Source organism: Ammodytes marinus (genome assembly GCF_949987685.1).
Source record: "Ammodytes marinus genome assembly, chromosome: 4".
Classification (NCBI taxonomy): Eukaryota; Metazoa; Chordata; class Actinopteri; order Uranoscopiformes; family Ammodytidae; genus Ammodytes; species Ammodytes marinus.
Window position 1 is genome coordinate 5,403,097 of NC_137233.1, and position 17,500 is coordinate 5,420,596.

At 41.0% G+C, this 17,500-nt stretch overlaps 1 protein-coding gene across 1 annotated transcript in view; it reads right to left on the reverse strand.

The window, feature by feature from the left end:
• The window catches only part of mtss1 (MTSS I-BAR domain containing 1), a 51,536-nt gene that overhangs the window by 17,778 nt on the left and 16,258 nt on the right, over nt 1-17,500 (reverse strand). The window contains exons 2-3 of the mRNA XM_080025889.1: nt 9,381-9,442; nt 5,884-5,957 (exon numbers count right to left, since the gene is read on the reverse strand). Of these exons, the coding sequence (XP_079882015.1) occupies nt 5,884-5,957; nt 9,381-9,442 (136 nt within the window). The remainder of the gene's footprint in view (nt 1-5,883; nt 5,958-9,380; nt 9,443-17,500) is intronic.

Genomic DNA, 17,500 nt, shown 5'->3' on the forward strand with positions numbered 1-17,500 from the left:
ATTGTTCTTTAATGTTTTCATCAGGCTAAATTTGATGCAAACATTCCACCTACTCATTAAATCAACGCTGAACCCTCTGGCAACATATTTTTAAACCTGCAGTGTGTAGAATTTTGGGTTTTATTTCCTAGCACATTTTGTTGAAAGTAATTATAATATCCATAAGTACATTTAATTTAGTGCATAATAGCTGAAAAAAATGTTTTGAATTATTTTTTTTCCCTTAGAAAGGGTCTCATATATGTCCATATGTCTGCATATTTTGGACCAAGGCCTAGTGCCGCCATCTTGAAAGTGTCATAGTTGGAATGTCATCAGGTGCATTGTTTAAAATTTTGAATTGTTCTTCTCCTTGAAGGCCACTGTAGCTTCTGTTATTATTCGTAAGGGTTGGGGTTACCCAGGGAGCGTTGCATTCTAGAACTTTCTAAAACTTACTTGATGATGTCATATTACACACTGCACCTTTAAATGTCCGTTGTGCGCATGGATGTAGGTCTATCGGGTCGCAGGTAACAGTCTCATATAAATTGACATCAGGACTGCGGTCTAATACGCATGCTTGTACATTAGCATCCGTAACATACCCAAACACACCTCTTCTAACCAGGGCCATGGCCAAGGAAATATACGGAGCATTCACACTGGTCAAACCAACTAGTCTTTATAGCCTTCGATCATGCTTGGGCACAGTATGAAATACCTAGTGTGTGTGTGTGTGTGTGTGTGTGTGTGTGTGTGTGTGTGTGTGTGTGTGTGTGTGTGTGTGTGTGTGTGTGTGTGTGTGTGTGTGTGTGTGTGTGTGTGTGTGTGAGAGAGAGTGAGTGTGAGAGAGAGTGAGTGAGTGAGTGAGTGAGTGAGTGAGTGAGTGAGTGAGTGAGTGAGTGAGTGAGTGAGTGAGTGAGTGAGTGAGTGAGTGAGTGAGTGAGTGAGTGAGTGAGTGAGTGAGTGAGTGAGTCCTGAATGTGTGATTTTATAAGATAACTGCTTGTACTGTAGGTGTTTTTATTTAATTATATTTAATGGTTGCCTTGGGCCTCTAGCTTAGTTAAATAAGGCATTTAAAATATGTTCAGACTCGTTCACATGGAAATAATCAGGTGTGTGTGTTAAAGGGCAACAGTGTGTGTGTGTGTGTGTGTGTGTGTGTGTGTGTGTGTGTGTGTGTGTGTGTGTGTGTGTGTTAAAGGGCAGCGGTGCAGGTACCAACGTGATGCACATGAGCAAGACACTATAGGATCTTCACACACAGAGACACTGAGAGACACACACACACAAACAAACACACACACTGACACACACACACAAACAGAGAGAGAGAGAGACACACACAAACACAGAGAGAGAGAGACACAAACACAGAGAGAGAGAGAGAGAGAGAGAGAGAGAGAGAGAGAGACACACACACACACACACGGCAGCAGTACAAGTACCAACGTGATGGCTGGCTATGAGCAAGGCATTAGGATCTCGGCTCAGCCCATACTGTTAAACAATCTTTACAAAGACAGCGGTTTTTTTTAAGATCACATAAAGATAAGAACATATTTACACATTACCGTGACAACAAACCACAAGAACCCACAAGACCGGTTATGACTCACAAACACATACACACACACAGTCAAACACACACACACACACACACACACACACACACACACACACACACACACACACACACACACACACACACACATGCCCCAACGGGTGTTATTAGGGGCTGAAAGGTAGAAAAGAATTAAGTGTTTTTACATTGCTGACAAGAGCTGTCAACGCATATAGGGTAACACTGTGTGTGTGTGTGTGTGTGTGTGTGTGTGTGTGTGTGTGTGTGTGTGTGTGTGTGTGTGTGTGTAATAGTATAGAGGTAATTAGTGGCCCTCCAACAAAGTCAGCTGTTCCAATCTCTTGTCACTCTCTTGCTCTCTCTCTCTCACACACACACACACACTTACAGTCACACACACACACACACACCATCACACACACACACACTCAGCAGCTGACAGGTTCAAGAAGCTGAGAGAGACAGAATGGAGACGTACACGAGTATATTATTGACAACAAAAGATCTGAAAGAGTTCAAGCGCTACTAAACCTGGATGTTGTGTAGGTGCAGTGTTCGCTTTTTATAAGATTAATGAGACCTTCACAGAGGAGGAGACAGCTGTCCGCACGCACACACGCACACGCACACACACACACCGGAATGTGCCTGGTCAGCATGCTGTGTTTTAAAAGGCCGTATTAGCTTTTACACTCAGCTAACCGCTAACAGATGGTAGCCGCCAAACAAGGTCACAGCAGACCGGAGCCAAATGGGGCTAAAGCCAGTAACCAATCACAATCCATCTCTGATAATGTGTGTGTGTGTGTGTGTGTGTGTGTGTGTGTGTGTGTGTGTGTGTGTGTGTTAAATTAATCAGGCCTGTTTAAAGGGGTTAAAGCTGCAGTGTGTAGAATTTACTCTCTCACACACACACACACACACACCTGTGCATTTAATAGAGTCTGTTGACGCTTTCAAACGTCAACTAAAAACCTGTTTATTTGTACAGGCTTTTGCCTAATTTGTTCTTGGGGCTGCTATGTTTATCACTGTATTGTCTTGGCCTTTTAAATGTATGTACAATTCTAATCTGTTGTTGCTTCCCATTGTGAAGCGCTTTGTGACCCTGGTCTGCGAAGGGCGCTCTATAAATAAAGTAGACAGACAGACAGACAGACAGACAGACAGACAGACAGACAGACAGACAGACAGACAGACAGACAGACAGACAGACAGACAGACACACAGACACACAGACACACACACACACAGACACACACACACACACACACACACACACACACACACACACACTGACAGCTTAGACTTCTTAGAAAGGCTGTTGAACTGCACTGTGTGTCTTGTGATGATACCTTATGATACAGTAATGGTGAATATTGGAGGCTATTAACACTTCGGGGGATGACCCTCGCTGTACAATGTGATCTGAAGCTGCCTGAAGCACTTCAGGGGATGACCCTCGCTGTACAATGTGATCTGACGCTGCCTGAAGCTAGTTATTAAGTTATTTAGTTATTTCACATTGCCCTCTGTGTTCAAAGCACTGAACTGTTATATACAGCTCTGGAAAAAAAATGAAGAGACCACTCCAAATGTTCAGTGTCTCTCGTTTTACTACTTATAGCTTTAACTGTGAGTAGAATGAACATTTCGGTTTCCTACTATAAGCTACTGACAACATTTCTACCAAATTCCAATTAATTTGTCGTCGTTAAGAGCATTTTCAATAAGTTATGTAGAGATGAAGATTTAAGAAAAATACAGACTGCTCTCTTAATTTTTTCCGAAGCTGTATCTGTATAGCCTGCTCTGAGTGCTATTAGAGGTTGCATTTTTATGTTCGTGGAATTCTCAACGTCCAGAGGCAATAGAGCAGCTAAAATTGTTGAATTTTGTTTCTTAAAAGGTGCAGTGTGTAATATGACATCATCAAGAAAGTTCTACAAAGTTCTAGAATGCAACACTCCCTGGGTAACCCCAACCCTTTAGAATAATAACAGAAGCTACAGTGGCCTTCAAGGACAAGAACAATTCAAAATTTTAAACAATGCACCTGATGACATTCCAACTATGACACTTTCAAGATGGCGGCAGAAGGCCTTGATCCAAAATATGCAGAAATATGGACATACATGAGACCCTTTCTAAAGGAAAAAAAATAATTCAAAACATTTTTTTCAGCTATTATGCACTAAATTAAATGTACTTATGGAAATTATAATTACTTTCTACAAAATCTGCTAGGAAATAAAACCCAAAATTGTACACACTGCAGGTTTAAAAGCCTCTGGCAGCCTGGTCTAAAATAGTAAAAAAAAAATCCCATGTGAAAGTTAGGTGTCTCAATAAGCTGTAACAAAAATCAGATTGAAAATGAATGTTCATAAAATATAATTAAACTTAGTTAAAAGGTGCTCCGAGGAACTTTCAGTTTGTGTTCATTCTTGCGCCCCCTTTGGACAAAAGCGGTAGTGTTTTTACTACGCCAGCTGTTGTTCCTGTGTGAGCGTATACCCATGACAAAGGCATTCAGAAAAACTATATAAAAATAGCATTCTTTGCACTGATGGTCTCGTTTTGCTGTTACATGTCATTTATGATCATCAGAGGAAAAATTAGTTTCAGAAATGTTTAGAAGTTCCTCGTAGCACCTTTTAAATTTTATTTTTTATAACGTCATCTAAACTGAATTTCCGTATAGTTTATCAAACTAAAATGCCTGACCCGTTTCAGATGATTTACTATCATCCATCTAACATCTAACTCCCCATATGACATAGTAAGAGGGCTTAGGTGGATTTAGTTTTACTGGGGCTCTAATGCTTCTGGCCTAAAAATGTTTTATAATAAATCACTAAGACATGACAGAGCAGGTTTACAGAGGCTGCCATGGATGGGAGCGGTCATGATCACACACACACACACACACACACACACACACGATTGACTTTGGTGTTACATAATCATATCAGCAGAAATATGCATATATGCAGCTTTGAATACACTGGAAGTCCCTGTCCACGTCAGCATGTGTATGTGTGTGTGTGTGTGCGTGCGTGCGTGCGTGCGTGTGTGTGTGTGCGTGCGTATAGTCTCTCCCACTGAGCTCAAAACTGAAACTAAATCCACAGGAGGGAAGACGTTCTGTTAATGTTTGAAATTGGCCTACTATACAAATTCTCTACATCAGCTTATTCATTTGAAGACACACCACTGCCATACACATCTTAAATAAAAGGTTGTGATCCACACACACACATCCATATAAAAACTATGCCACTTAGCGGTCAATATATTGTCATTTTAATCATGTCTAAATCATTTATTACAAGGTATTTTATTCTGTTTTTTGGGAAAGACGTTGTAGGTTTATTGTTCAAGTTCTAAGTCCATTTTGGTGAAACTGCTTGACTTAAACCTGCAGTGTGTAGACTTTTGGGTTTTATTTCCTAGCAGATTTTGTAGAAAGTAATTATAATATCCATAAGTACATTTAATTTAGTGCATAATAGCTGAATTTTTTTTTTTTTAATTATTATTTTTTCCCTTAGAAAGGGTCTCATATATGTCCATATTTCTGCATATTTTGGACCAAGGCCTAGTGCCGCCATCTTGAAAGTGTCATAGTTGGAATGTCATCAGGTGCATTGTTTAAAATTTTGAATTGTACTTGTCCTTGAAGGCCACTGTAGCTTCTGTTATTATTCTAAAGGGTTGGGGTTACCCAGGGAGCGTTGCATTCTAGAACTTTGTAGAACTTTCTTGATGATGTCATATTACACACTGCACCTTTAAAGTACCCTGAAAGTACAAAGAAATAAAGAACTAAGACCTCCCTGCTCTATGTAGTCTGAAGTGTGAATGTGTGTAACCTAATACAGGGTAAAACAAGGCAGCTGCACCCATGAAGTCTCACTGTGCCACTTCAGGGACAGAGAAAGAACGTAGGAAATATTAAAAGGTGAAAAATGTCCTCAAAACAACGCCAACGTATCTTAGCATGAAAAACAGACGAGCGAGGAAGAGGAAAAGAGATGTACTGAAAATTGGCGAAACAATTTTCCTGGCCCATTTCGAACTCTAGTAGCACAACCCTAATGGTTTCTACATTATATTATATCATACACAGAGAGTACAGCTATACTTGTGAGGACAACCAATAGCTAACAACACCGAACTCTATGCTAACTGTATCACTTAGAGAGTGTGTGTGTGTGTGTGTGTATGTCTGTGTGTGTGTGTGTGTGTGTGAGTGCGTGTGTGTGCGTGTGTGTGTGTGTGTGTGAGTCTGTGCGTCTGTGCGTGTGTACCTCTCGTCCCCGTTGCCATGTCAGCCACCTTCTGAAAAGCATCCAGGAACGCGCCGGTCACAAGGATGGTCGTCCTGGAATAAAAGATAAAAAAACACATATTAATACATCTCATATATATTAAATAAATCAGATACAAACGCATAGTTGTGCAATTAATTGAATTTTAATCGCAATCAAAAAAAATTGACTTTCGACAATTTATGAAAATAAGATAATCAATTTTGACAAGAGTGTTTTGTTTAAGTAAGGTCAAGCCTTTGAGCCAGGAAGGTCATGTTTTGATTGTACATTGAACTACAGTATACAAGGAAAATCCACTGTTTAAAAGACATCTTTACAAATAAACTTTTAAAAAAATATGTTACTTAAAGGGACAATGTGTAACATTTTAAGTAATGTATTAGCTAAAATCAATATCCTCATTCATAAATATGTCCTCATTGGTGTAAAATCACCTCTGCCAATAATCTGAATTATCCTCCTGAGCGGAGAATTACAAATATTAATATTACATTTTGTACATTGAGAGGGTAAGTCTTATGGAGGAATCCATGTTTTTGGAATGTCATCAGGTGCATTGTTTAGAATTTAGAATTGTTCATGTCCTTGAAGGCCACTGTAGCTTCTGTTATTATTCTAAAGGGTTGGGGTTACCCAGGGAGTGTTGCATTCTAGAACTTTCTTGATGATGTCATATTACACACTGCACCTTTAATGCATGAGGTTTCCAAAGTCAATGTAATTATTGTGTTAAATAATCATGCTCAATAATTAATCAAAATATTGCGATCACGATTAACTTTATAATAATTTTTCGGTGGTTTAATTTTTATTTGACAGTTTAGATCGGGACAAGTAGATGGTGACAGAGTGGAAATGGGGATGACCTGCAGTAAAGGTCCACGAGTCGGATTCAAACCCGCGACCACAGCAACAGGGCCTGAACCTACATGGTACGCGCTCTACCCACTGCACCACCGAATGATTTGTGCCATTATCGAGCAACTGTACAAAATTCTTCTAAGACCTTGGCATTAAAAAGAGTTTGGCTAACTAACGCTACCCCTGCAGATTTCCATGCGAGTCATGAAGCCTGTTTGCTTATAACTGGGCAGCGTGCCGTGGACACAATGTGTGAATACAGTAATAATTTCTTCCTCTAGTTCAAAACGAGGGCACACACACACACACACACACACACACACACACACACACACACCCAGACACATACACACATACACACACACACACACACACACACACACACACACACACACACAGCATTCATTGGGTGGGTTAGACATTGCAAAGGACAACTCATAAACAAGACTAAAGAGGGCTTTTATTCTGGAGGCATGATGTGTGTGTGTAGCCACATGAGAGGCCAGTTGCCATCAAAGGCCAGTGTAAGGAGAGCAACTGGAGACTTTCTGACACACACACATCATCGCCATCAATAGACCTATTGTGTGTGTGTGTGTGTGTGTGTGTGTGTGTGTGTGTGTGTGTGTGTGTGTGTGTGTGTGTGTGTGTGTGTGTGTGTGTGTGTGTGTGTGTGTGTGTGTGTGTGTGTGTGTGTGTGTGTGTGTGTGTGTGTGTGTGTGTGTGTCATTACCAGTCAGGTTCATATTTCTATTGCTGTGCACACTCACTCTCTCACACACACACACACACACACACCCCTGAAAACCTTACTAAGAAGATCAGATGACACTGCTGTCAATAGTGTGTGTGTCTGTGTGAGTGAGTGAATTTGAAAGAGAGTTTCCACTGAAGTCAGTCACTCACACACACACACACACACACACACACACACACACACACACACACCAATAAGAACGCAGAGCTACAGTACACTCAAACACTTCCTGGTCCCAGATACATCAAATTAAAACCACACTTCTCCAGCTCAGTGTATGTGCGAGTGTGCGTGTGTCTGTGCTAGTGCGCGTACTTGCGTGTGTGTGTGTGTGTGTGTGTGTGTGTGTGTGTGTGTGTGTGTGTGTGTGTGTCTGTATAAGTGTGTGTCTCTGGGTGCAAGGGTGTGTGTGTGTGTGTGTGTGGGTTAGTGCGTCTGTGTCTGTGTGTCTTTGCGTGCGTGTATGTATGTGTGTGTGCGTGCGTGTATGTGTGTGTGTGTGTGTCTTTGCGTGTGTGTGTGCATGTCTCTGTTTCTATGTGCGTGTGTGCGTGCGTGCTTGCGTGTGTGTCTCTGCGTGCGTTTATGTGTGTGTCTCTGCGTGCTTGCGTGTGTGCCTGCGTGCGTTCATGTGTGTGTCTCTGTGTGTGTGTGTTCATGTGTGTGTAATGTGTGTAGAGCCGTTTGATGTTCCGTCTCATGATTCCCAGCTGTGTGAGTGATCTGGTGGCGCAGCGGGAAAACTCCGTCCCACATTCCTCAGCCAGACACTAGAAACCAAACTGACAGAAGCTCTGGGCTGACGGTTCAAATGCAATATACATTCTCTAGCTGAAATCCAGTGTTAATACTAGAGCTGCAACGATTAATCGACAAATCCATTATTAAAATAGTCGCCAACTATTTTGATAATCGATTAATCGTTTTGAGTAATTTTTTAATAAAACATTTCCAAATTCTCTGATTTCAGCTTCTCAAATGTGAATATTTTCTGCTTTCTTTAATCCTATTATGACAGTAAACTGAAATATCTTTGTGTTTTGGACATAACAATACATTTGAGGACGTCAACATGGGCTTTGGAAAATTTATCAATTTTTCACCATTTTAAGGACCAAAACACTAATCGATTAATCGAGAAAATAATCGACAGATTAATCGATTATCAAAATAATCGTTAGTTGCAGCCCTAGTTAATACACAGCCTAGGTCTAGGATCTGTAAACGGGCATGTTGCTATAGCTACAGTGGGCACCCTTTGTTTACAGACCATATTACAGAGCCTAGGCTGTGTATAAACACTGGATGCCTTTGCAGCGCGCAGGTTGCTGATCGTGACAAGATTTTCACAGTTGCATTTGAGTGGCATTAAAATACAAGAACGTCAGATTTGCGGCTGCATCTGTGTGTGTGTGTGTGTGTGACTGGCAGGGCTAATGGAGTGTGACAGTGTGCAGCAGGCAGAGTGATGCTTATCACAGTAAACTGGCCCTCTGGGAATCACTGGCATTATACTGTTATTACACTGAGCCAGCTACTGTGTGTGTGTGTGTGTGTGTGTGTGTGTGTGTGTGTGTGTGTGTGTGTGTGTGTGTGTGTGTGTGTGTGTGTGTGTGTGTGTGTGTGTGTGTGTGTGTGTGTGTGTGTGTGAGAGTGTGTGTGTGTGAGAGTGTGTGTGTGTGTGAGAGCGTGTGTGTGTGTGTGTGTGTGAGTGTCTGTCTGTCTGTCTGTCTGTCTGTCTGTGTGTCTGTGTGTCTGTCTGTCTGTCTGTCTGTCTGTCTGTCTGTCTGTCTGTGTGTGTCTGTCTGTCTGTCTGTCTGTCTGTATGTCTGTCTGTGCATTTTTTTTTTTTTACCTTAGCTGTGATTGTAGCTTGGTTCCTTTGGATACAAAGTCCTCCCATGTGGGATAACTGGCCTGAAACACACAAACAAACACACAGAAGAATGTCAATAAATCTCTTGACAGCATCAAGAAAGTTTGACCACAACAACATCAACAGCGTTTAACAGAGATATTCAAACTCACACTTTTTCAGTTTTTTATTTTTTTGTCTTTTTAAATATATTTTTGGGGGTGTTTCACCTTTATTGGATAGTTTTAAGCACAGAGTTGAAATGTGGGAAGAGAGAGAGACAGACAGACAGACAGACGGATGGACAGACAGACAGACAGACAGACAGACAGACAGACAGACAGACAGACAGACAGACAGACAGACAGACAGACAGACAGACAGACAGACAGACAGATTAAAAATATATATACTATTTCATCAGTGCTTCTTTGGGCAGAGCAAATACTTATGACATCATAAGGAGTGTGTCAAAATATCCAGTTTAAATCAGAGTGTTTAAACCTGGTGGTGCAGAAAAAAAAATCATTTATCAAAGATTAGTCTCCGTGTTCAAAGGTCAGCAGTATTGGTTGCACAGTTGGTCAACACAGAAAGTTGCCGTCAACTGTTTTTGTCTGTCAACCAATCGATTGATCAATAAACAGCTGAGGCTCTTTCTGTGACCTTTGACTTCTGATAGATTTCATTCCAAAGAAACAACAACAACAGCTGACAGACTGACACGTGGTATTTTAGGATTATTTTGGTTTCATAAAACAGAACAGATAATAAAGTAGGGACAAAATACAGGCAAACCAATTACACTATTGTGCCATGCACAGGGTGTAAGGGCAGAGTGTCATGCTGTATGGAATGTAAAGCGCACTGAGGCAAATGTCTATTTGTGATATTGGGCTATACAAATAAAACTGATTTGATTCAATTCAAAACAACTTTCGTTATTGTCTCTCATATAGTGACAGAAAATCGCCTTCAGTTTGACGGCCACACACAACATCAAAACAACATCACACACATCTGGCATTGTGTGATCGCTTCTCTCTGAGCTAAACCTGAGCGTTCAGTTTTACCGCAGCAGTGAGCCGTGAATCCAAGCTCAAAAAACCCACATTTCCAACCGTGCACAATTTAAATTTTGAACACGCCGTACTCATTCAAGTTTTCCTTGAAAGACACAGATGGTTAAAGGTGCAGTGTGTAATAGGGGTGGGAAAAAAAATCGATTTTCCGATTAATATCGATTCTCTCGCGGACGATTCTGAATCGATTCAGAAAAGTTAATAATCGATTTTTTTTTTTTTTTTTTATAATTTTTTTTTATAATTTTTATTTTTATTTTTTTTTTGTAAATACTAATACTTCATGCGCCATTGCGCATACACACCACACATGTGCGAGTTGTTTCCAAAGTGGCTTCAAAAGGGCTGAGAGCAGCAAACCCATGACCTGCACCGGCTTTATCTCTGTTTACGTTTTTGTATGAGAGCTGAATTCCAAGCCATACTTTTTGTACAATGTGTTGAAATGACATAGAAAATAATAGAATAGAAATCCTATAGAAACATGATTTACGAGATTAGAAATAAAATAAAACTGAATTGGTTTAGTTTTTACACACTTCCATATTGTGTTGAAAGCTGCATTGATTATTGCACTGTTCATAGAAAGTCATATTTGTGACAAGAAAAGCTTTTCTCTTAATACAATATTAGAGAAGGCAATTCATCTGTTGATTGTCTTTAATGATCATCACAAAAGTAGGAAGTGATTAGCAAACTCCGAGTAGCAAACTCAGATGTGCATATAAATATATTTTTGAAATTCACACATAGGTATGTACATAAAAAAAAATTTGCATTGAGATGCATTGAAAATCGATTTTGAATCGAATCGTTGACCTCTGAATCGGAATCGAATCGAATCGTGAGGTGCCAAGAGATTCCCACCCCTAGTGTGTAATATGACATTATCAAGAAAGTTCTACAAAGTTCTAGAATGCAACGCTCCCTGGGTAACCCCAACCCTTTCGAATAATAACAGAAGCTACAGTGGCCTTCAAGGACAAGAACAATTCTAAATTTTAAACAATGCACCTGATGACATTCCAACTATGACACTTTCAAGATGGCTGCACTAGGCCTTGGTCCAAGATATGCAGAAATATGGACATATATGACTCTTTCTAAGGGGAAAAAATTATTCAAAACATTTTTTTCAGCTATTATGCACTAAATTAAATGTACTTATGGATATTATAATTACTTTCTACAAAATCTGCTAGGAAATAAAACCCAAAATTCTACACACTGCAGGTTTAATGTATGGTGAACTGGGGTCTGGGGAAGCCCTAGTAACTTAACAGCACCAATAAAAATAACACAGCTGAAATGAAATGTGTTCAAAGGATTTGCATTAAAAAAAAGGTTTTTCACAACACACACACACACACACACACACACACACACACACACACACACACACACACACACACACACACACACACACACACACACACACACACACACACACACACACACACACACACACACACACACACACACACACACACACACACACACACACACACACACACACACACACACCACCAAACTAAAGTGTGTCTATGTCTTCTATGCATTTGGGCCCAGCAGCTGATTGATGACGTAATCTAGAGCTCTGACCTTGGGTTCTACATCTGTGACCAACAGCTGCTGGCGCGGAGGTGCTCTGGTTATTCAATTAACAACACAGCGAATCAAGGGGCAGGGACTACTGTCTGTGTGTGTGTGTGTGTGTGTGTGTGTGTGTGTGTGTGTGTGTGTGTGTGTGTGTGTGTGTGTGTGTGCGTGTGTGCGTGTGTGTGTGTCTGTCTGAAGCTGGGACTACTTTCTCTCTACTCTGTCATGTCTGTCTGTCTGTGTGTGTGAAGCCGGGACTACTTTCTGTAGTCTGTTCTGAACCCGCTCACCCAGTCACTGTGTCCTCTATCTGTGTGTGTAGTGATCTACACGGGACAGTCCCACAGGAGGATAATACCCATTTAACCCCCTAACACCAAAACCATTAGCCTCTTCCATTAATCGGCCTGCTCTGTGTCCTTGCTTTCACTACTACTGAGTTTATTTGTGTCTCAGGTGTTGCTGTGTGTGTGTGTGTGTGTGTGTGTGTGTGTGTGTGTGTGTGTGTGTGTGTGTGTGTGTGTGTGTGTGTGTGTGTGTGTGTGTGTGTGTGTGTGTGTGTGTGTGTGTGTGTGTGTATTATTTACAAATTTCTTGCTGTAATTGTTGTGAATATGACAAATAAACAATCTAGAATCTTGTTAGCTCACCAGTGCTAAAGCCATTAGCTAGCCCCCTTTTTACAGTATGGTGCTGGCAGGTTTACTGGCTGCAGCAGCGTATTAACACTGCCTGAGGAAATACTGCAGGTGGCTGTCCAAATGACACGCACGCACACACACACACACACACACACAAACACAATGGTGAACGACTAACAACTGAGCCTCAGATAGACAGAGAGATGGAGTTAACGGGTGGTTTGATGGGTAGATTTTTGTTTTCTTTTTTGTGTTTTTCCCCCTCTTCTTTACCTTTTATATTATGCTTGTGAAAAAATGTAAAATTTTAATTGACGCGGTTCCTTATTGCATAAAAATGTCAAGGGATATGCACTCATGCTTTCAATACAAAATATTTTAAACGGACAGACGGACAGACAGACAGACAGACAGACAGACAGACAGACAGACAGACAGACAGACAGACAGACAGACAGACAGACAGACATTTTGAGGAGTGCATTTCCAGAAGTTTTATTGATCCCTACGGGGGCGAGAATAGCTTTCTGTCTGGGACAGAATTCATACCTGGATATTTAGAGACGGAAAAATAGAACATGAGCTCATAGATAAAAATGTAAGATGGATGGAGCACGTTTCAGGGTTTACGCTGAACTGAGACATTTGGCTTTAGATAGATCATGGTAGGGCTGGGCGACTCACTCACACACACACACACACACACACACACACACACACACACACACACACACACACACACACACACACACACACACACACACACACACACACACACACACACACACACACACACACACACACACACACACACACACACACACACACACACACACACACACACACACACACACACACACACACACACACACACACACACACACACACACACACACACACACACACACACACACCTATCGAAGCCAATCTTTAGACGATCCATGTGCAGGAAAAACAGCCCCATTAATAAATCTGTCTGGACCTTAGACTGTGGAATCAAATCTCTTGCAACTCACACATCATCTCCCACTTACATTGTATCACAGTCAGTGAATTTGTGAAAATAGAAAGTGGGTCAGGTGTTGTCTGTTAGCAATAAGATGGGCCGCTCCGGTGGCGTAGTGGATAGAGCGCGTACCATATCGGCTCTTTCCATCCATCTATCCATCCATCCATCCATCCATCTATTTATTCATCCATCCATCCATTCATTCATCCATCCATCCATCCATCTATTTATCCATCCATTCATCCATCCATCTATTTATTCATCCATCCATCCATCCATCCATCCATCCATCTATCCATCCATCCCCCCTTTTTGTAATGTTGGTAATCTAGTAAGAAATAAAGTGTATTGTATTTGAGTCGTCACTGAAGGTTACTCTGGACATGAGTGTCAAGCTGCAAACCAAGAACGAACAAATGAGCACACACACACACACACACACACACACACACACACACAGTCCCTGCTGCTTATATTTCGGTCTGCTTAGCACCTCTTTCCCCCAACCTTAAATTCTGTGGGGGATTTGTTGTGACTGCCAGGAATGTCACAGTCGCTCTCGCAGACACAATATCCCAGCACTGGATTTGCAGTGAGAAGGGGACACACACACACACACACACACTGCAGACAGACACACAAGTAAAAGGGTTCAGTTTGTTATGGGAACCTTTAGAGTGAGTGGTAAAGCTAATTTAAGGGTCCCGGGGCTCATAAGGGTCACTGACTGTGTCCAGAAGGGGTTCACTCTACATGGGACACTGACAGCTGCCCAGCCACACAACCGTCTACCCTCATATCAGACGAAGAAGAAGAACATTTAACAAAGGTAGAGACTAACCCTGCGTTCCAATCCCCCATACTAGTATCTACGATTTAGTATGGTAGAAAAAAGATTTAGGATGTCATTGGCCTCCATATGAAAACAAACAGGGATGCGACGGATATAAAGCAAGAGGCAAGATCAAGGCTAATTTTTTTATTATGATGAAATAAAAAAGTAAAAGTATGTCCCAATTATATGCCTACTGCATCCTAACTAGATTATTTTTATCGTCGGATGTAGTATGTAGAATAGAAGAAAAAAAAAAAGAGTATGCGATTCGGAACGCAGGGTGAATGTAATGAATGAGATGCTAGACAGAGAAAGAACATCTGGGGTCTTCAATTTAAATTAATCGAGAGGTCATTATTTGGACAAAAGTCACAAGAAAAACAAAAATTAGTGATTATGAAAGACGACGACAATTATTAGCTGTTCACTGTGGCCATAAGAAGAGGATATATCTTTATGATCATAAGAGGAATAACCCTTGCAGATAGAGAAAGGAACGGGCCCCTTGTGTCTCTTGAATAAGCCACAGTAGCTCTGAGTCCAACAGCTGAGAGGTGCATTGGATACGCTGCAAAGTTGGCGGACTAACAATACATGGGCGAACTGCACTTCCAAAACAAGTGCAAAAATAAACAGCTGTCTGGTGGCAAAATAAGGCTGTGAAAAAAGTCCTTAGTTAACCGTACAATTGAAAGGGTATTTATTATGTGTTTTGTTTTATTCTTTTTCTATTTTTTTTTCAAGCTTCATTAGACAGTACAGAGTTGAAATGGGGAGACGGAGAGAGAGAGAGAGAGAGAGAGAGAGAGAGAGAGAGAGAGAGAGGGGGATGACCTGCAGTAAAGGTCCACGGGTCAGATTTGAACCCGCGACCACTGCAACGAAGGCCGGAGCCGATATGGTACGCGCTCTATCCACTACACCACCATAGCACCCCAAGGATATTTTTTTTTTGGTAAGCATTGATATATGAAGCGAAAAAAAGTATTTTTTGCTGGCCCCCACTGCAACAGTACAAGGCTGACTTCTGCTACAGCTACGTCTCCCTCAAACTCCTTATAGTGACTGCACTGATCGCCATCTCTATAAGGTCACACACTAACTATGCCTAAGAACTGGAGCTCCGGTGGCGTAGTGGCTCGCAGTGGTCGCGGGTTCAAATCCGACCCGTGGACCCTTACTGCAAGTCATCCCCCCTCTCTCTCTCTCTCTCTCTCTCTCTCTGTCTCCCCAATTCAACTCTGTACTATCTAATAAAGCTTGAAAACAGCAAAAACTAATATAAAAAAAATAAAAAATACTTAAGAATGCCCATACAACTGTACTTCAAAAATACTGAGCTACACCTTTAAGCTGATCTATGGCCGACTGACACTGACACAGTAAACTCCATTCACAGAGCCTGAGCCTCTCCATGTATAGATGCTATCCTTCCTGCTTAGTCAACCAGACAGCATGGACAGGTATCAAGTTACTTATAGTGTGAGTGTGTGTGTGTGTGTGTGTGTGTGTGTGTGTGTGTGTGTGTGTGTGTACCTGCCTGCGTACATGCGTGAGTGTGTGTGTGTGTGCCTGCCTGCCTGCGTACATGCGTGTGTGTGTGTGTGTGTGCCTGCCTTCGTACATGCGCGTGTGTGTGTGTGTGTGTGTGTGTGTGTGTGTGTGTGTGTGTGTGTGTGTGTGTGTGTGTGTGTGTGTGTGTGTGTGTGTGTGTGTGTGTGTGTGTGTATACCTGCCTTTAGTGTGTAAGCCTAACCATGTTAATCCTGACTGGCTCTACTGACCGAGAGCAGAAAGACTAGTGTGACATCTAACGAAAGTGAGTAATGCTGCTGCACTGTTGACCCCCTAGTGCGCTTACTGTCTTTAGTGTTACCTTATTCAGTCACTCAGTTAAGTAGCCAGATATATTTACTTTATTTAGCAGTCAATTTGCCACAAATGTTTATTACCGGTATTTTCCCAGTTCTTCAATGTATTGTTTGGTGTAAGTAAATTGGAAACATCACTCAGTCGAATAGTCAAATATCTGGTCATTTATTCATTGTAGCAGTCAGTTGGCCAAAAGTGTTTATTACCAGCATTTTTCCAGATTAAATCGATTTATTTTTTTGGTTTAAGTAAATTGTGAAAAAACATCAAATTAATTTTTTTTGTCATTTGAAGTGACATATTCAATAAATATAGTGTGCTTACTAGTATTACCTTATTTGGTCACTCAGTTAAGTAGCCAGATATCTTTACTTTATTTAGCTTTACTTTATCAATTAGCCAAACATTTCTATTACCGGTATTTTCCAGATTAAATCGATATTTTTATTGGTTTAAGTGAAATTGTGAAAAACCGTACAACACCATTTTTAGTCATTTGAAGCGAAATCTTCAATATTATTGTTTTGTCTGACGAAAACCTAAAGGCTCGTGTATTAACACTGGATAGCGGATCATGACGAGATATTCACTGATTTCGACAAAAGGTGATTTTGACAACAAGCGTTCTCCAGAATCACTGACAACACCTTTAACTGACTGAAGACGGATCTGTCTTTCATGCACATGAGTTATAACAAAACAACACCAGTGTATTTTTCATGTGCTGTGACATACGCAGTCGTGCATTCAGCTGACTGTTGAGTAACTGCCTGCCTCTGTGTGTGTGTGTGTGTGTGTGTGTGTGTGTGTGTGTGTGTGTGTGTTTGTTAGTCAATCTGTCAGATAATCATCTCCCGGGCTGAAGAGGTGTGTGGGTAGAGAGATGAACGAAGATAATGCCTACAATACCGTTTCACTGGAAAATGGTTTAATGCACAAATTGCAAAACGCTAGTCTTAATATTCACTTTCTCAAGAAACAAAACAAACCCTACTATGCTGTGTCCTCGCTTGGAAAATAAATGAAAAGCTCCTATGTTGTTAGTTAGGTTAAAACTGAGATTTCCTTTACTGTAAATTATT